At 41.1% G+C, this 21,511-nt stretch overlaps 1 protein-coding gene across 1 annotated transcript; it reads left to right on the top strand.

Moving 5' to 3' along the window:
- The first annotated feature begins 5,692 nt into the window (after positions 1–5,692).
- On the top strand, positions 5,693–9,284 carry LOC308312939 (uncharacterized protein). Its single transcript, XM_080759745.1, has 2 exons — positions 5,693–6,040; positions 6,543–9,284. The coding sequence occupies exon 2, from the start codon at positions 6,730–6,732 to the stop codon at positions 8,125–8,127; it is 1,398 nt and encodes a 465-aa protein (XP_080615871.1). The 5' UTR covers positions 5,693–6,040; positions 6,543–6,729; the 3' UTR covers positions 8,128–9,284.
- The last annotated feature ends 12,227 nt before the right edge of the window (positions 9,285–21,511 follow it).

Genomic DNA, 21,511 nt, shown 5'->3' with positions numbered 1-21,511 from the left:
CCTCCGCTGGCTAAAGAGTGTGCCCCGAAAAAGCTGATCTACAAGCTCTCAACACGTCGCAGCACGATGCGTTGAGAGCTTGTAGATCGGCTATGTTTGTCCAAAAGTGCCCTCTTATGGGATTTCAGCCCCTGCCCCTCTAACACTCTGCACGTCCCTGTTCAAATAAGGTAAGCAATTTCAATGCTGGTGAAGGCACACACTTACTACCATATGCTGTCACAGTTATGGAATATAATATATCGTTGACGGTAGGCTATATATAACTCATTTTTGTAGTAAAGTGAAAATGTTGTAGAAGACCAGAAAGATTACATGAGAGCCTGATCGACTGAACACCAGCAGGGAATGTAGTCTGCTGAAGTGATGTTTTCTGTTCTTATTATGTGTTTGTTGTGGTGGTAATGGGGTTGTTGCTGGCAGGAAAGAAAACACTCAACTTACCATCCGTACAATATGCACAATATGCTGCTGTTTATCTAGTAGTGTACTGTAGCCAATTTGCAAAAAGAAAATGTTTTCACCAGTGCATGGTACCGTGCTGTGATGCACTATCACTAAAAAGCATGGTTTATGTGACAGAATGTGTCACTCATGTCACTGTCGCTAGTAGTGGAACAATGTTCTTTATTCTGCTCTGTGTAACCTCATCTGACCTGCACCTGCTCCACCACAGCATAGTCCTCACGTGGGCTGTGGCATCCGGAGAAAGGGTGAGGTGGGTATTATGTAACAACTCCCATTTCCATGCACCCTGTTGACTAACATGCAAGTGACTCTCTCTCACTCACTCTCTGGACTTGCATATGTATATATATATATAACTGCTTGTCCATTGTGTTTTAATCAAATGTGTCTTGATTAAAAGAGCTCACCCATCCATCTGTGAATAACTAAAACCAACCATGAGAAAGTAAGGTATACTAAAGCCTGAGTATATAGTATATAGTATATAGTATACTATGTGCAAAGAATTAAGCAGAACGGCTTTATTATTGTGTGTGTGTGTGTGTGTGTGTGTGTGTGTGTGTGTGTGTGTGTGTGTGTGTGTGTGTGTGTGTGTGTCTGTGTGTCTGTGTGTGTGTGTGTGTGTGTGTGTGTGTGTGTGTGTGTGTAGTGAAAACGATGTGCTAATGTACAGTAACTCTGAGAGCATTCAAATTGATTTGACTGAGTGCTATAGAGGGTATGCGCATGCTTAAAGTGAATGGCACATCGAGTGGCAAAGCAACATGCAAAGTGAGTTTAACATTGTTTAATGTCGTTTAATGCAATCAGATAAGACTTTTCTGTGTGGATGTACAGTATGGGCTGTCAAGGCCAGAAAGTAGTTTTTTGCCACTCAGTAGGCGTTCCTGCATAACTTCCTGGTTTGATGATGATGTCACGCGCATACCCTCTATTTCTCCTTATATTCTTTGAAGTTACTGCCTTCCATAAATGTTAGATTTGTATCGACCAATTATGGTGAACTGTGTTAGTCATTTTAGGTGAAGCAATTCACAGAAGCCTACATTATAGATAGATATCACATGGTGGAAATGGTGCATGCATTGTGCGATATTGCATAGGCAAATCAATTGATTTAGTTGACTATACGCTATACCAACATACTCATATAGGTCCTTTTGATTGGCTAAGGTATACTTGGGCAACTGGCGGCCCGGGGGCCACATGTGGCCCTCTCCTTCACTTAAAAATACTCAGAATCCTGATATTATTGATTTCAGCTGTTACAATTCCAAACATACAAACATGAATCTCTTTAATTACTTCAGTCTATATCAGTAGCTTAATGACCTGTATTAAAATGTTGTCTTGTTATGACGAATGAATTTTAAATTAAAATTTAAATACATTTTAAATTAAATTAAAAATGTACTACCAATTCAAAAATATCAAAATAATTATTCAGGATTTAAATTCAAATAATAGCAAACATAGCTGATCTACAAGCTCAAAACGCGTCGCAGTGCGACGCGTTTTGAGCTTGTAGATCGGCTATTTTTGCTATGACAGTAATGTGGCTCTCTGGAGTGATTGTGGCCCTCTCCATCGTCAAAGTTTCCCTCCCCTGGGCTAAGGTATAGTCATTAAGTAATAATGAGTGCTGCTCATCCCTCTTGTTCCCTGTATGAAGATATAATGCAAAATTAAGCAGCTCTTGTTCTGATAGGGAATTTTCCATTAACCCTTTATAAATAATTTATTCTTAACAGAGATCTCTAGCTGAACTTTTCATGAACCAAGGTTTGATTTATGTGCATGAAGTATGAGCGTCTCTTTGCCAGACAGTCTGCCATTGTTCATGTGTTCTATCTGTGTGACTGTGAGCGATGTACTCTTTGACCACATGACGCGTCATCTTGCTACTGTTTTTAAGACTGCTTCCTAAACCTTTTCATTTCAAGGACCCCCAAATTTACACTAATTAGCCCGCGGATCCCCATTTGAAAAGCTATGCCTATGACCCCCATAAGAGAAGATTTTTACGGCTCTAGCAGTGATTCTCAACCCGTTTAATTTCAAGGACCCCATGAGTTTGACATGCATATTAGTCTACTGATCCCCATTTAATGGCATGTCTATCTCCTAGACACGAATTTGTGTTGTAAAATCAATGTTAATTTAACTCTGAGAGTGTACAAATGGAACCAATACCATTGGTCCGATATCTCAAACCCTAACCCTAACCTCCCACGGGGCAGCACACCTAAACCTAACCTTAACCCTCTCCCAACCCTTAACGCACCCCTCACCAACCTTAATCCGGTCATTTTAACGCACCCACCCCTCACCAACCTTAATCTGGTCGGACCAATGCTATGTCTAACCAAAGTATGCCTCCCCCCTATTTGTACACTCTCAGAGTTACAGACCCATAAGGGGGCGCATACTTAGTCTAACCAATGACTAGTCTAAACCAAAAACTGTCTAAACTAAGTACTGCACCCACCCATAAGGGTTCCAAACTACCATTTAGCTGGGGTTTTTGATTGATTGATTGCTCAAGTGATACTTCCCATTATTGACTACGCAGATGTTGTGTATCAGAACACAACTGACTCTCATCTTAAGCCTCTAAATGTTTTATACAACTCCCTGTGCAGGTTTGTATTGAGATGCCCATATGATACCCCTACCCACCACTGCCTCATGTACAAATCACTCAATAGGCTGCAGCCTAAATCAAGACGGCAACTACACTGGTTTCTCTTCACTTATAAATGCATTTACTTTAGGTGCCCTGATTACTTGAAGCAGTACCTGACTCAGTCTACCTCATCCTATCCACTAAGACATCTACAATACCCTTACTTTAAAATCCCCAAAATCTCCAATGTGGTTGGGCGGAGGTCTTTCTGCTGGATGCAGATGTGAAGAGATCTGGCCATACATGGGGACAGCTGGAGAAATTGACCCAGGTCCGGGATGTCTGGAGTCAGCTCTTGTTCGTGCCCTATGCCCAAAGTTGGTAATTTCAATGATCAATCAATCCACTTCACGCACGCACGCACACACGTACGTACACACACACACACACACACACAAACACACACACACACACACACACACACACACACACACACACACACACACACACACACACACACACACACACACACACACACACACACACACACACACACACACACACACACACACACAGAGAGAATTAAAACATTTACATGCATGACTTATGTGTAGTGTGCAGATTTCACAGTGGTTTACACACCTGACTGAGACAGAGAGGCTTTTTAGGGTCAGTGTAGCTTTGTTTGTCTAAGAATATATTGGCAGAACACAGAGGCGTCCTTGCCAACAGGGTAATCCTTTTGGCCACGAACTGGATGGGCTTTTTATTCCCTGAGTCTCAAGGCAAATGGAAGGAATGGATTCTGCACGATGCTCTTCCAATGTAATGGGGGACATATAGACAGAGACCACCAAGTACTGTGAATTAAGACTCTTATGTGGCCTGTGTTCTAACTTCTTATGCCTTTTAACTTAAAAAGGTCTGTGTATGAGAAAAGACAAGAAAACATAGAGATGGTGGGGGAGGGAGGGTAGCGAGAGGAGTGTTGCTGCAACATAAGGTATATCTCATGACACACAACACGTGGCACGTGGATTCTACGTAGGCCTGCTATAATAGAAGGTCAATAACAGTTATTGTTCACAGAGAAGATTGTGTGTACATCTCAAAGCCTATAGGCCTATTTAGGCCAGGTGCTGGATGTCAGGCATCAAGGCAAACATCAAAGAGGAGAAAAAAACGCCTACAAGGTCTTCATCAGGCAGGTTTTGCCTGATGAAGACCTTGCAGGTCGAAAAGTTGCAAGTGTTGCCTCTTAATAAAGTAAAGGAGCTCTAGAAACTAGTGTGCGGATGTTATTTCTCCTCTTCAATAACAGTTATTGTCATAGAAATTGTGATAGAACTGTAACAAGTGTACATTTGTGATGATGTGTCTCCTACTTCTGAACATTCACCTGAAATGATTTATTTGTTGTGTTGTATGATTATGTTAGTTGTATTGTGTATTCATTGTTAGTTAAATTGACACTCGTGGTTTTGCTGTGAATGGTATCCAGATGGTGTCCTTGGTCTGGGATTCCTGCAGGCACATGCAGAGAGTGTTAGAGAGGCAGGGGCTGAAATCCTGTAAGAGGGCACTTTTGCCTTGGACAAAAAATAGAGAAAATAGCCGATCTACAAGCTCACAACGTGACTGAGACGCGCTGAGAGCTTGTAGACCGGCTATTTTCAGGGTGCAACCCAGCACTCTTTAGCTAGTGGAGATGCAGGTGTACGACATGGATTTCAAAAACAAATTAGTTCAACGCAAAATGTTGCGTTCAAGTTCAGGAGACTTCGGGAAAAAAGCAATTCTCCTGAATGCTGCCTTCCGGCATGGCATGGAAAGGAAAGAAGTGGCATTTGCATTTCTTTCACCGTAGTAAACGCTGCATCCGTGGTCTGGAGAGGGAAGTTGTTTTACAGACAGGTAAAAGGGCAGGGGCTCAAGCCCCCTTTGACGTCTATGTGTGCACGACCCTGGACAAGTTAGGGTAAGCAAAGCAAAGCAAAGTTATTTGTTTACCCAGGGAAGTGGACTAAGCTCGAGATGCTTGTTTACAGCCACACCCTGCTCATAGAACATTTCATGGTAGGGGTTCAATGCCTTGCTCAAGGGCACTTTAGCGGTGGTAATTTTAATGTGCCGGTCCGGGGATTCGAACTGGCGACCTTTCGGTATCAAGACCGCTCCGCAAACCGTTCGGCCACCGCTGCCCCTTTGAAATCTCTTGGCACATGCAGGATGTGCCAGAGTATACAGGCCTAAATTGAATAATAGATAGATATCCTTAAAATAAAATCCACCATTGGCATTATAGTGTTTCAACATCAAATAAATAGGCATATAGGATTTCTAGCTTGTAGGAGGACCCCCTGTTGAAGACCCCTAAGCTATACTGTATAGGCAGATACAATATTTTCAATAATATTATTTAATGATAAATAATTATAATTATTTAGGCCTAAATTATTATTTAATTATTATGAACACATCCAATAATAGCGAGAGAGAGAGAGAGAGAGAGAGAGAGAGATATGACTAATAGCCTAGGTCCTAGGCGGAGCTTCCAATCCACTGGGAGAGAAGATAGTCAGGATCAGGTCAGGAAAGATGAAAATAATATTGGTCACCCACCCACCAGCACAAAGCAGATATATTAGGCTTCCTGTTAACAGGATGGCGCATTAAGTCGCCGTGCAGCCTGGCTTATGTGTGGAGGAGTTGTCTCTGCCACCTCTCGGGCCGTCCCGTCCCGGGTTCACATGGGGTGGTGATCCTACCCCAGCTGAACCGAGCAGTGAAGAAACAAATAAGTTGCGGTGGGGAGGGAGTCGTTTACAGCGAGCAGAGTCGAGGCGAAGTGCAGACACGCTGCACGCTGCACTGCTGCCTGCGACTATCTCTCTCATTATTGATTTTTGAGCAGAAGGAACGATCGAGTCCATTTCGCGTCTCCGGGTAAGAACTTGTATTTAGTATTTGTATCCAGTTTGTCAATCATGGCAATGTTTTTTTACTGACACCTGCTGTCACTTAGGCTACTCACTTACAGAATCAGTGCATTTTAAATAAGTATTGCCTATTGCTTTATACAGTGTGCGTTTGGGAGAAAAAAAACGAACAAAAAAAGTATGTATTAGGCTACTAGCAACTAGGGGGGGGGGGTAATTAGGCCTACTACTAAACAAACATGACTGATAAGCACTATAGTTGATATTAGGCTACATGACAAAATCCATACCAATCCATTATACTCTATCAAAATACTTTATCATGTTAGTTTATAAGCTGTCTGCTGTAGCCTATTCAAAGCCATCTATGATCTATGATCCCATCCCATGTAGTGTTGACGTTGTAATTGTAATGTTCCCATGCAGTATTGAACGGGTAAATTATCTTTTTCCCAGAGCTAAAGAACTAACAATAACAAACCTCTCGTTTTTATTTCCTTGACCACTAGGGGGTGCCATTTCGATACAGATCAGCTACAGCTCCAGAGTCCAGACAGTCCTCCTGTGACCTGACACACACACACACACACACACACACACACACACACACACACACACACACACACACACACACACACACACACACACACACACACACACACACACACACACACACACCACACAGGAACTCTTTGCATGAGTTTGGCAGTGCCCAGTGTGGTGTGTTTGAGCGTGAAAGAGCACACCATGGGTAGGCCTACTATCCTGCAGGACCTCTCCATGCCCCCACAGTTAGACGAGGAAGGCTCCGAGGCCACTCGGGCCTGCAGGCCTCGAGGCCGGTCCATGTCCTTCACCGACCAGGCCCAGGTTTCTGTCCTCACCTCCAGCACCCTACTGGGCCGCGCCTCCACGCTCAAACGCAGCAACAGCCTGGTTGACAACAACAACGCGGACTGCGGCAACAACAGCAGCAACAGCGACGACGACACTGCCGGCGGCGGCAACGTGGCGCGCCGCAAGCGTGAGTTCACCCCCGACGAGAAGAAGGACGACGGCTACTGGGACAAGCGGCGCAAGAACAACGAGGCGGCCAAGCGGTCGCGGGAGAAGCGGCGGGCCAACGACATGGTGCTGGAGACACGCGTCCTGGGCCTGCTGGAGGAGAACGCCCAGCTGAGGGCCGAGCTGCTGGCCCTCAAGTTCCGCTTCGGCCTGGTCAAGGACACCTCCGACATCAGCATTTTGCCATCGCTCTCTTTGCCGCCCTGCGGCAGCGCCCAACCACCGGCAACCACCGCCACACGCTACTGCCAGCCTCACGGGGGCGACCTCTCTTCGTACGCCAACGACACTCCCTCCCGCTCCAGTACGCACGCGGCACACCACATTCACCCTTACCCTCCTCCTCCGCAGCAGGGTGCCATGTACGGGCCGGGGCAGAGGGGAGCCGGGGGGGTGCCGCTGTCGGGTCGCAGTGTAGGGAGCGCGACCTACGAAGACTCTGGCTCAGCCTCAGCCTCGGGGGGCTCACATGTCATAGACAGCCCTGTGTTTTTCAGCGATGGACTACTAAGCGATCACAACCGTCCCTCCCCACGAGGGCTGGTGGAAGAACCGCACTACCCCTCTCAGCTCTGCAGCCTGGAGGCCGCCAGTGAGGGACAGTGCATCAGAAGGCAGGATTCAGCAGAGGGCTTGAAGAGCCTCCCACATAAGCTGCGCTTCAAAGGGGGAGGCGTGGACGGAGGTGGGGAGGTGTCCCTCTTCTCCGACAACAACAGGCATACGTGTCTACCCGTAGCCACAGTGGGACCCCACCACATCCAACAGAGGAACCAGGCTGTATGGGAGGGTAATAAGGTGGATGGTCAGGCTCCTTCTTGGCCCAGGGAGGAGGCCCGTGGTGGGGCCGAGCAGCAGCAGTACCGGCGCCCTCCTTCCTCTGCAGGATCTGCTCACATCTCTGCAGAGTCCAGGACGTTCTCCACCACTGAGCACGACAGCCTCAAATCCCAGCTCACGTCTCTGTCCCAGGAGGTGGCTCAGCTCAAGAAACTCTTCTCTCAGCAGCTGCACTCCAAGCTCACCTAAGATCAAGTCTTGAGCCTTTAACTCAAACTTTGTTGTATACAATGTTATGTCTTGCCAACAATAACAAAGTTTAAAGAGCAGGTAACACAATCGCTTGATATATATTTTTGGTTGGGAATATCAGCCTAGGTGCCCGGACGGCTCGTGTAGACGTCTGGTCACTGTGGCCAGCATTGCCATGCGTATACTACCCATAATGGCAGTGTACTTGTTGCGAACGCAGTGATTGCGAACGCAGTGAGCACTTACTATGAGACCTAGCAGATCATGTCTGTCTGTGTGTCTGTCTGTCAGTCTGTCCCGCTATCCAAATATGGAGTGTGTTGCATCAGCAATCACTCAGCTCCATATATGGGCACAAAAGCGTTCGCTTCCCGCGTTTGCGCGTCTTACTGGTTTGGGTCCGGGGACCCCCTTGGGAACCACTGATTTAGGCATGTTTCCTCACTGTGTGGACTCGTTAGAATGTAACCCTGCAAAGTGATTCTGTGATCAATACATTTTACATGTATAGCTTAAGTCAGTTTGAAGGATGTATATATATTTTTAATAGAATCCTAACAGGTCAATTGGAAACACTGGAAAACATGGTAGATGCTTTTGAGAATCGGTTTCCAAAATGGTAGCGCGTTTCAAATGTACTGTACTGTCATTGAAGTATCTGTGTGCAACGAAGTATAAATCAGCTACTGTACTGTATGTTATTGCCCATTTGCAGACCGTGGCCATGTTTCCATCAGAGTTTGGAAGCACTCGTTTCCAGTAAAGCAATGTCCTGCTGCCTCTTGCATTATGTGCTGATGTAGCAGTTGAGTGATAGATATCTAACTTCCAAACTCAAGCACTTAGAAAAATAATCACCTGTAAGGACACAAAGTAGCTCTTAACATGTATACAGTGGATTTTTATGAAACAAACACTTTGAGGATAGAAAGAATAATTCAAGCTTTCCGTACAGCTGCAATGTTGTTTGACGTTGTTTAATGCAATCAGATGGGACTTTTCTGTTTGGATGAATGGGCTGCCTATGGGAAGTTGCAGCTTGTTAGCACCTTGCCATTAACTTATATGGTAAGATGGCCGCGGTCTGCATATGGAGAATAGGACTATCTTGTGACACACTTTTGTGACCAAGGCACTGTAAATTTTCTATTTTCAGATGCTGTAAACTGTACCTTTAAATAAATAATTCAATATATGAATATATTTTTTTATATAGAAAAGCCCTGTATCTTGTATGGCAAATAATAATTACAGTCATTGGGGTCTTTCTTACATAAATATAATTAATAATAATATACTCTAGAATATCTAATTACCGTAAATACAGAATTATTGCTCATATTGATTGATTGGAATATGAGCAATAATTCTGTATTATAATACTTTATTAGACAGAACTGTAAACAGCATGATGATGGCACAGCACAGTAAGACATTATTTTGGCTAAAAGTATAACAGTTAAAAGTTTTGGGGACTTGTTTCTATTCTGGTCCTATGTATTCAATTCATCAACAGAGCACCAAATATTACACATGAATACATGTCATCAATGAATATAAACAGCAAATATACAAAAGGAGAAAGAGGGAACAGGAAAAACAGTAGTGTAAAGGCCTATTCATAGTCCAGTTTTCGGTGAGGAGGTGACCACCGAAACGGTATGGTTAGTGGAAACAAGGATGTGTCGTGTGAGCGGTGACCACCACGGCGTGACATCATGTTGAAGTTTTCAGTGGTCACCTCTTCACCAAAAACTGGACTATGAATAGGCAATTACCATTTCCGCAATTTCCGCAATTGGACAAAAACGATGGGTTATAGCCCATGTTTTTTGAAATTTTGAAAAAAAAGGTTATCCTCGTTTCTCATCATTTTGGACCATGGGCTATGGCAGTGATACTCAACCTCAGGCCCGCGGGCCACATCAGGCCCGCGGGACCATTATGACTGGCCCACCAATGAAAATCTAAAAAAAAGAAGAAAAAAAATCTGGAAAATGAAATAAAAATAAATAAATCTGAATGAAGTTATCTTTAATTACATTATTATAAGTAATACTATTAGAGTTGTACTATTACTCGAACGAAAATAAAAGCTTGGGGGGGGGGGGGGGGGGGGGGAAATGGAAATTGAGGAAATTGCGGAAATGGAAATTGCGGAAATGGAAATTGCGGAAATTGCGGAAATGGTAATTGCGGAAATTGCTCTTCACTTATAGCTATCTATTTTCAGGTAGATTGTTTTATTTTACTCAGTCAGCCATATCACTACTCATTTTTTTTCATGAAAAAGGTCATAGCTGGGTAATCTATTTTCAGGCAAATTGTGTTTATTGTATTTTATTTTACTCAGCCATAACAATTTATTTTCTGTTAACCAACTTGCTGGCTGGCAGGCAGGCAGACAGCTACTCATAGACAGGCAGACAGACAGACAGCTACTCATGGAGAATTGGACAGGCAGGCAATCAGACAGCTACTCATAGACAGGCAGACAGCTACTCATGGAGAATTGGACAGGCAGGCAGACAGCTACTCATGGACAATTGGACAGGCAGGAAGGCAGACAGCTACTCATAGACAGACAGACAGCTACTCATGGACAATTGGACAGGCAGGAAGGCAGACAGCTACTCATAGACAGACAGACAGCTACTCATAGACAATTGGGCAGGCAGGCAGACAGCTACTCATAGACAGACAGACAGCTACTCATGGACAATTGGACAGGCAGGAAGGCAGACAGCTGCTAGATGGCTGCTGGTGCTCATTTGCCTGATTGAACACCTGTTAAAGGCTCAACAAACAAGATGGCGGAATAAACAAACCTATAAAGGCTGATACAGACAGCCACAGACACACACGTCCTTGTGTTTATTAATATAAGCCTTTATAACCAACCAAAGGGTGAAATAATGCACGTGCGTGCGTGCGTGAGTGCATGCGTGCGTGTGTGTGTGTGTGTGTGTGTGTGTGTGTGTGTGTGTGTGTGTGTGGTGCACACAGCAGTTACATCAACAGTGGATGATCCAAACACAAATCACTTTGACTAACGGACCAATGACGGACGGACTAGTTGAACAGGTGACCGGATCCAGTGGGCGGGGCTTTGGATTTAAATAGGAGCGGCCATGTTTTTTCCCAGCATGCTGTTTGGTTTGGGATCCACTTCATGCTGTCTGTGAGCAGAGTCGTTTGTTCCAAGGTAAGAAGCGTTTGTTTGAGAAACATGGTTTTATCCTTGAGCACTGTTGTTGTTTAGACATTAAGATGATTTATAGGACTGTTTATTGTTTAAACAGAGTATTTATAAGACTGTTGTTTATTGTGACACTAAATGGACAACAATGTCAGCAATGTTTGTCCTTTTATAGGACTCGTTCTTTGGCCTTGGGCCTCGATCACACAAAAAAATTGTCTTGTCTGTTTAATGGCCGCCCCAATGCATTCCAATGGGAGGCACATGCTTTGACCAAACATTTGTGTTTGATTTTGGGGGGCAATCAAACACAGGCAGAGCCCAGAACATATGCTTATGTGTGACTGAGGCCTTGGGCCTTGATCGCAACAAAAGCATTGTCTTGTCTGTGAAAATGGCTGATCTACAAGCTCACAATGCATTGTGAATGTGATGTGACACATTGTGAGCTTTTAGATCTGCTATTTTCAAAAGGTTTTTTTCTGTTCAAAATGACCAAGTATGCAGATTGTCCCATTTGAAATGTTTAAGTACATTTTGATGCCAAAACCTTTTAACTTTGACTCAAGTTATATAATGTAGATTTTCAAGTTTAGATTTTTTTTTACCAATATCTTAAAGGGACAATTCACTTTAAAAAACTAACTTTTTGTCATTGTATTATCTACTCGGGTTTATGTGAACACTACAGACAGTTTTTAAGTTAAAATGCTAAAAAGCTAAAATGAATATTTAAATACTGAATCAAGCAACTTAAAAGCTGTCTGCAGTGTTCATATAAGCCTGAGTAGACGATAAAGTGAAATATCCTTTTAATATTATATGAATTTTACAATGTATGAAATCTGGATAAAGAGTAATGTTGTTTTTATTTATGTCTTGCAGGTTAATCATGTGACCTTGGTGTCATGTGTGACCTTGGATGGGGTCATCAGGAGATGGCTGGTATTGATAATAGAGTGTCTACTCGGCTGAGCTGAAACGTATAACGGTGTCAACGAACGCTCCCTGAGATTACGAGGCGTACGGTGCTCGGGACGTATTGTGCCATACAACCTACGCGGCTCTATTAATACCGGCTATCTTCAACTGAGCGACGGAAGCCCCCCCATGGTATGTACCTGGATTACATGTGGCTGTAGTAGAAACAAGGGCAGTGTCACCATTACATGTCAAGTTGACCATTCATTGTCATACATATGATTTTACATATGTTTGGGTGAAAAACCTTACTGAGGTTTTTATGTGTTTTTAGTATTTCAATGTGTCCATGATTTCATGGACACTTCCTACCCAGACTACAATTCCCATAATGCTTTGGTGCACTGCTCCTTGTGCATAGGGGAGGGCTGTCTTACTGAGACAACATGTAGTCTAGGGAGGAAGTGAGCCCATTGTCCATGACATCATGGAGCCCATGGACACTTTTGAAATACTACATATCTAAAAACGACGATTACCCACATAAAAAACCCAGGAAAGTGTTTCTTGTCTCCCAAACATCATTAAAATAAGCTCTGGTTGCAAAAGGGGTGAAGTCGCCGTTTAATGGGTTGAATCATTAAAGCTGCTATAAGCAATATGTCAAATGTAATTACTTAAAAAAAAATTGGTATTCAGACTGCCAGCAATGGGTAAAACAATATTGTCTCTGACACATCTTGGGGCCACAATCTGCATTCAAAGATGTTCCTAGCTTTGTCATTGGTCGATTTGCCTGTCTACTTCCTGATTGGTCAGTCATTTTGACCGGGTTCTTTTTTTTTCTCTGACCAATGACAAAGCTTCTAGGAATATCTTTGACTGCAGATTGTGGCCCCTAGATGTATCGCAGAGACTAAATCATGTGTGTTTTACTCATTGCTGAATGAAATAAAAATCATTAAAATTGACATTATTGCTTATAGGAGCTTTAATCACAATTTGTGACAATAATAAAGTAAGATATTGGTGACACAGCTTTCAGTGACTGTTATGACTTACAAAATGTCATCCTGTAGGCCGACAACTAAATAGATATATTTTTTTCTTGTCATTTCAGAACGTGAAGCTGACAAGGCGACGTCGGTATTGAAGGTACAGTGCTGTTGCCACTCCTGGGTGCTGTTGGCAGTGAAGGTTAGTAATGAACCTTTTGATTCCTGATGCTTGTGTAAGTGGGCTACATGCTACATGCTACCATACCATAGGTTGTCATTCGCACCGTGTATCGTTTCACGTAATCTGTGTATAATGCCACTCTACATCACATGCCGCAATGTGATTTATGTATTGTTTAACATAATTTACGGGTAAAGCTGTCGCGTCACGTCACATCACATTATGTATGTTCTGTTGTAGTCTTTCTGTGCTGTTTTCTGTGTCGAGTTATTAGAATTTCTATTTCCTTTCTCTTTTAATAAAAAAATGTATTTTTTTTATTTCTCCTTGCCCATTGCCCTAGTTCTTCACTAGTGGACTGTGTGTACAAAATGTGATTTGGCGTCATGCGACTTATTTCCGGTATCATTATGGTAGCATGTAGCCTGCTTAACACTGTTTACAGCCTTCTATGCTGTAGATCTGTCCAAACTAACAGGAAGAAAATTATGGCAGATTTTCTTCGTTGGTTAGTTTGTTTTGTTTAGTGCTGATATTGAAGGTAAGTGGGCGTAGTTTATTATCTTTTGATGTCGGGCAGAAACCTTGTATCTCCATAGTTCAACCTTTTGTAAATTAATTTCCTTACTTGGTCATGCTACAGTGTCGCACACTAAAGTAACAAATAGCTGATCTACAAGCTCAGGATGCAAAGATCATCCATTATTGAATATAACCTATTAGTATCGAACATGCACGGTTTCTACCCCGACCTTTCATCTTCTCTTCTATTCTTTGCTTTAATAAAGTTATTGTTTTTTCTGGTCAGAGTTTTTAATCGCATTTTGCTTTATTTTTCATAAGTCATTTCTTTCTTTCCTATCTATCACTAGTTCTTCACTAGTGTATGTGGTGCGTGTGTCGGGTCGTGTCTCTCATACAGTTTCTAATCATTTGATTGGAGCTGTATCGTTTCACGTCATTTGCGTTGTGTCATTTGCTGGTAAAGCGCCATCACGTCAGTTCACATCAGATATGAACACAGGCCGGTATGTGATGTGCATTTATGTGATATTTTTATGTGATTATTTCACAAATTGCGGATAGCTCGTTGCACGCCATGCACTCTGTTCATTGCTCTTGTGTTCTAATGTCATCCTCAGTGTTGTATGTATGTTGTGTTCTCATGTTCATAGTGTTGCTGTATTGCTGACAAATACTGGGGTCCAAAGAATGCTTCTGCCATTGCATAATTTGCACCTCGTATAATTTGTCAATCGTCCACAAATGGCATAAATTGTAATGTATATTTAAATGTGGGCAATTCTTTTGAAAACATGTAGATTTTAAAATAGAAATGTGGGACAACTGGCTAGAAAGACTGGCCACAAACCTAAGGCCAACTGCTTGGGCGGAGACCAAGAATCTTTTTGTTTTGTTCATGTTCATAAAGCGCTCCAAGTGCTTTAAGTGAGAAGTCCAGCAGCAAACCTCTAGGTCATAAGAGCATTGTTTGTGCTATATTATCAGATCCAATTTGTGAGTATAAAGCTTCATCTAAGCCCACATCACATATGAACACAGGCCCGGTATGTGATGTGTGTTTATGTCTCGTATCATTTCACATTGGTGAGTAAGGCTTCATCACGTCATCCCCACATCACATGATGAATTTAGGGTTAGGGCTAGGGTTAGGTATGTGATGTGGATTGATGTGATGTATGTCTTTTATAATGTGCGAGTGAAGCTTCATCGTGTCAGTTCACATCACATTATGTGGTGTGTATTGATGTGATTTATTTATGCTGCCATTTGCAGCTAAAACTTAATTCATGCCGGTCAGTAGGCGAGGCATTGACGATGGGCCTATGACCCAAAGGTTTTCTGCTGCACTTTTCACTTTTAGCACTTTGCAGCTCTTTATGAGCACGGAAAAATAAAATATTTTCTTAGTTTATGTCTGAGGAGTTTTCCTTAGTCTTCTTCTCGATTTCAATTGTAAGACATAATCATGGCTATCATTTATAGTCCATTATGATTCAAATTATTATGAATGTGATTGCTTTTGGACCTGTAAATTACAACAAAACAAACTAAGGCACTGGTGTGGTACTACTGGTTTACCAGAATGGGGTTCAACTCCCTGCGGTGCCCTCAATTTGTTGTATTTACATGGTTCATTTTCTGCTCATTGTTGCCTTTTCAGAGATGATAACCCCCAGGTTCTTTACTGCGTTTGTACTCTCTACATTTGGGTTACAAGTCTATTTAGGGACAAGCCCGAAGGTACTCTTGGTTTTCTCTTCTCCTTCCACCAAAAATGGCAGTCCACGGTCACACTCGGCAGTCAGTTGGGGGTTGGGGGTCCATATTAGAAGTCCATGGAACTTTTTTTCAAATCCTCGTTTTTCAGTATGCCGTTTTTCATTTTGGAGGATTTGAAAAAATAGACTAATCATTCCAAGATCATGGACTATAGCCCATGGTCTCGGAATGATTTTCGTTCCATAGTGAGGCGGCATAGCTAACCTATCGTTCATTTTATGACGTAAGCGCCAAATTTGGCAGAAGTTTTGACAGATATATTGGTAACGAAACTGGATATTGGGCCATCCCAAATTCTTATTCTGGTGGGTGTGGCAGCCATTTTTCAAAATGGCCGCCAGCGGTTTTGTCAAATCTTCCTAAACGTCCCTCTAGCAGCTACAATATTTGCTGTAGAAGACTGAAATGTTGCATGAAGGTCATGTGCTTTCAGACCAATTGGCTAAAAGGGGTGGGGGAGATGCAATGGGAGTGGCCTATCATAAAATGTGCATAACTTCGAAGTAGACATACAAATTTTGTTTTCATTATTACATTTTTTTTCAAAAATGATGAAAAACGGCGCGCTATAGTATGCCGTACGATATGGGCTATAGCCCACAGTCCAAAATGATGAGAAACGAGGCTAACTTTTTTTTTCAAAATTTCAAAAAACATGGGCTATAACCCATCGTTTTTGTAATTTCGTCATTCTTTTCAAATCCTCAAAAATGATGAAAAACAGCGCGCTATAGTATGCCGTACGATATGGGCTATAGCCCACAGTCCAAAATGATGAGAAACGAGGCTAACCTTTTTTTTCAAAATTTCAAAAAACATGGGCTATAACCCATCGTTTTTGTCATTTCGTAATTTTTTTCAAATCCTCAAAAATGAGGAAAAATAGCGCGCTATAGTATGCCGTACGATATGGGCTATAGCCCACAGTCCAAAATGATGAGAAACGAGGCTAACCTTTTTTTTCAAAATTTCAAAAAACATGGGCTATAACCCATCGTTTTTTTCATTTTTTCATTTTTTTCAAATCCTCAAAAATGATGAAAAACGGCGTGCCATAGTATGCCGTACGATATGGGCTATAGCCCACGGTCCAAAATGATGAGAAACGAGGCTAACTTTTTTTTTCAAAATTTCAAAAAACATGGGATATAACCCATCGTTTTTGTCATTTCGTCATTTTTTTCAAATCCTCAAAAATGAGGAAAAATAGCGCGCTATAGTATGCCGTACGATATGGGCTATAGCCCAGAGTCCAAAATGATGAGAAACGAGGCTAACTTTTTTTTTCACAATTTCAAAAAACATGGGCTATAACCGATCGTTTTTGTCATTTCGTCATTTTTTTCAAATCTTCAAAAATGATGAAAAACGGCGCGCTATAGTATGCCCTACGATATGGGCTATAGCCCACGGTCCAAAATGATGAGAAACGAGGCTAACATTTTTTTTCAAAATTTCAAAAAACATGGGCTATAACCCATCGTTTTTGTCATTTCGTCATTCTTTTCAAATCCTCAAAAATGATGAAAAACAGTGCGCTATAGTATGCCGTACGATATGGGCTATAGCCCACAGTCCAAAATGATGAGAAACGAGGCTAACTTTTTTTTTCAAAATTTCAAAAAACATGGGCTATAACCCATCGTTTTTGTCATTTCGTCATTTTTTTCAAATCCTCAAAAATGATGAAAAACGGCGTGCCATAGTATGCCGTACGATATGGGCTATAGCCCACGGTCCAAAATGATGAGAAACGAGGCTAACTTTTTTTTTCAAAATTTCAAAAAACATGGGCTATAACCCATCGTTTTTGTCATTTCGTCATTTTTTTCAAATCCTCAAAAATGAGGAAAAATAGCGCGCTATAGTATGCCGTACGATATGGGCTATAGCCCACAGTCCAAAATGATGAGAAACGAGGCTAACTTTTTTTTTCAAAATTTCAAAAAACATGGGCTATAACCCATCGTTTTTGTCATTTCGTCATTTTTTTCAAATCTTCAAAAATGATGAAAAACGGCGCGCTATAGTATGCCGTACGATATGGGCTATAGCCCACGGTCCAAAATGATGAGAAACGAGGCTAACTTTTTTTTCCAAAATTTCAAAAAACATGGGCTATAACCCATCGTTTTTGTCATTTCATCATTCTTTTCAAATCCTCAAAAATGATGAAAAACAGCGCGCTATAGTATGCCGTACGATATGGGCTATAGCCCACAGTCCAAAATGATGAGAAACGAGGCTAACTTTTTTTTTCAAAATTTCAAAAAACATGGGCTATAACCCATCGTTTTTGTCATTTCGTCATTCTTTTCAAATCCTCAAAAATGATGAAAAACAGCGCGCTATAGTATGCCGTACGATATGGGCTATAGCCCACAGTCCAAAATGATGAGAAACGAGGCTAACTTTTTTTTTCAAAATTTCAAAAAACATGGGCTATAACCCATCGTTTTTGTCATTTCGTCATTTTTTTCAAATCCTCAAAAATGAGGAAAAATAGCGCGCTATAGTATGCCGTACGATATGGGCTATAGCCCACAGTCCAAAATGATGAGAAACGAGGCTAACCTTTTTTTTCAAAATTTCAAAAAACATGGGCTATAACCCATCGTTTTTTTCATTTTTTCATTTTTTTCAAATCCTCAAAAATGATGAAAAACGGCGTGCCATAGTATGCCGTACGATATGGGCTATAGCCCACGGTCCAAAATGATGAGAAACGAGGCTAACCTTTTTTTTCAAAATTTCAAAAAACATGGGCTATAACCCATCGTTTTTGTCATTTCGTCATTTATTTCAAATCCTCAAAAATGAGGAAAAATAGCGCGCTATAGTATGCCGTACGATATGGGCTATAGCCCAGAGTCCAAAATGATGAGAAACGAGGCTAACTTTTTTTTTCAAAATTTCAAAAAACATGGGCTATAACCCATCGTTTTTGTCATTTCGTCATTTTTTTCAAATCTTCAAAAATGATGAAAAACGGCGCGCTATAGTATGCCGTACGATATGGGCTATAGCCCACGGTCCAAAATGATGAGAAACGAGGCTAACTTTTTTTTTCAAAATTTCAAAAAACATGGGCTATAACCCATCGTTTTTGTCATTTCGTCATTCTTTTCAAATCCTCAAAAATGATGAAAAACAGCGCGCTATAGTATGCCGTACGATATGGGCTATAGCCCACAGTCCAAAATGATGAGAAACGAGGCTAACTTTTTTTTTCAAAATTTCAAAAAACATGGGCTATAACCCATCGTTTTTGTCATTTCGTCATTCTTTTCAAATCCTCAAAAATGATGAAAAACAGCGCGCTATAGTATGCCGTACGATATGGGCTATAGCCCACAGTCCAAAATGATGAGAAACGAGGCTAACTTTTTTTTTCAAAATTTCAAAAAACATGGGCTATAACCCATCGTTTTTGTCATTTCGTCATTTTTTTCAAATCCTCAAAAATGAGGAAAAATAGCGCGCTATAGTATGCCGTACGATATGGGCTATAGCCCACAGTCCAAAATGATGAGAAACGAGGCTAACTTTTTTTTTCAAAATTTCAAAAAACATGGGCTATAACCCATCGTTTTTTTCATTTTTTCATTTTTTTCAAATCCTCAAAAATTATGAAAAACGGCGTGCCATAGTATGCCGTACGATATGGGCTATAGCCCACGGTCCAAAATGATGAGAAACGAGGCTAACTTTTTTTTTCAAAATTTCAAAAAACATGGGCTATAACCCATCGTTTTTGTCATTTCGTAATTTTTTTCAAATCTTCAAAAATGATGAAAAACGGCGCGCTATAGTATGCCATACGATATGGGCTATAGCCCACGGTCCAAAATGATGAGAAACGAGGCTAACTTTTTTTTCCAAAATTTCAAAAAACATGGGCTATAACCCATCGTTTTTGTCATTTCGTCATTCTTTTCAAATCCTCAAAAATGAGGAAAAATAGCGCGCTATAGTATGCCGTACGATATGGGCTATAGCCCACAGTCCAAAATGATGAGAAACGAGGCTAACTTTTTTTTTCAAAATTTCAAAAAACATGGGCTATAACCCATCGTTTTTGTCATTTCGTCATTTTTTTCAAATCTTCAAAAATGATGAAAAACGGCGCGCTATAGTATGCCGTACGATATGGGCTATAGCCCACGGTCCAAAATGATGAAAAACGAGGCTAACTTTTTTTTTCAAAATTTCAAAAAACATGGGCTATAACCCATCGTTTTTGTCATTTCGTCATTCTTTTCAAATCCTCAAAAATGATGAAAAACAGCGCGCTATAGTATGCCGTACGATATGGGCTATAGCCCACAGTCCAAAATGATGAGAAACGAGGCTAACTTTTTTTTTCAAAATTTCAAAAAACATGGGCTATAACCCATCGTTTTTGTCATTTCGTCATTTTTTTCAAATCCTCAAAAATGAGGAAAAATAGCGCGCTATAGTATGCCGTACGATATGGGCTATAGCCCACAGTCCAAAATGATGAGAAACGAGGCTAACTTTTTTTTTCAAAATTTCAAAAAACATGGGCTATAACCCATCGTTTTTTTCATTTTTTCATTTTTTTCAAATCCTCAAAAATTATGAAAAACGGCGTGCCATAGTATGCCGTACGATATGGGCTATAGCCCACGGTCCAAAATGATGAGAAACGAGGCTAACTTTTTTTTTCAAAATTTCAAAAAACATGGGCTATAACCCATCGTTTTTGTCATTTCGTAATTTTTTTCAAATCTTCAAAAATGATGAAAAACGGCGCGCTATAGTATGCCATACGATATGGGCTATAGCCCACGGTCCAAAATGATGAGAAACGAGGCTAACTTTTTTTTCCAAAATTTCAAAAAACATGGGCTATAACCCATCGTTTTTGTCATTTCGTCATTCTTTTCAAATCCTCAAAAATGAGGAAAAATAGCGCGCTATAGTATGCCGTACGATATGGGCTATAGCCCACAGTCCAAAATGATGAGAAACGAGGCTAACTTTTTTTTTCAAAATTTCAAAAAACATGGGCTATAACCCATCGTTTTTGTCATTTCGTCATTTTTTTCAAATCTTCAAAAATGATGAAAAACGGCGCGCTATAGTATGCCGTACGATATGGGCTATAGCCCACGGTCCAAAATGATGAAAAACGAGGCTAACTTTTTTTTTCAAAATTTCAAAAAACATGGGCTATAACCCATCGTTTTTGTCATTTCGTCATTCTTTTCAAATCCTCAAAAATGATGAAAAACAGCGCGCTATAGTATGCCGTACGATATGGGCTATAGCCCACAGTCCAAAATGATGAGAAACGAGGCTAACTTTTTTTTTCAAAATTTCAAAAAACATGGGCTATAACCCATCGTTTTTGTCATTTCGTCATTTTTTTCAAATCTTCAAAAATGATGAAAAACGGCGCGCTATAGTATGCCGTACGATATGGGCTATAGCCCACGGTCCAAAATGATGAGAAACGAGGCTAACTTTTTTTTTCAAAATTTCAAAAAACATGGGCTATAACCCATCGTTTTTGTCATTTCGTCATTTTTTTCAAATCCTCAAAAATGATGAAAAACGGCGTGCCATAGTATGCCGTACGATATGGGCTATAGCCCACGGTCCAAAATGATGAGAAACGAGGCTAACTTTTTTTTTCAAAATTTCAAAAAACATGGGCTATAACCCATCGTTTTTGCCATTTCGTCATTTTTTTCAAATCCTCAAAAATGAGGAAAAATAGCGCGCTATAGTATGCCGTACGATATGGGCTAT

This window comes from Protomyctophum bolini, assembly GCF_963924005.1.
Source record: "Protomyctophum bolini genome assembly, chromosome: 3".
Classification (NCBI taxonomy): Eukaryota; Metazoa; Chordata; class Actinopteri; order Myctophiformes; family Myctophidae; genus Protomyctophum; species Protomyctophum bolini.
The sequence above is the reverse complement of the archived record's forward strand: the minus strand, read 5'-3'. Positions and strand labels throughout refer to the sequence as shown.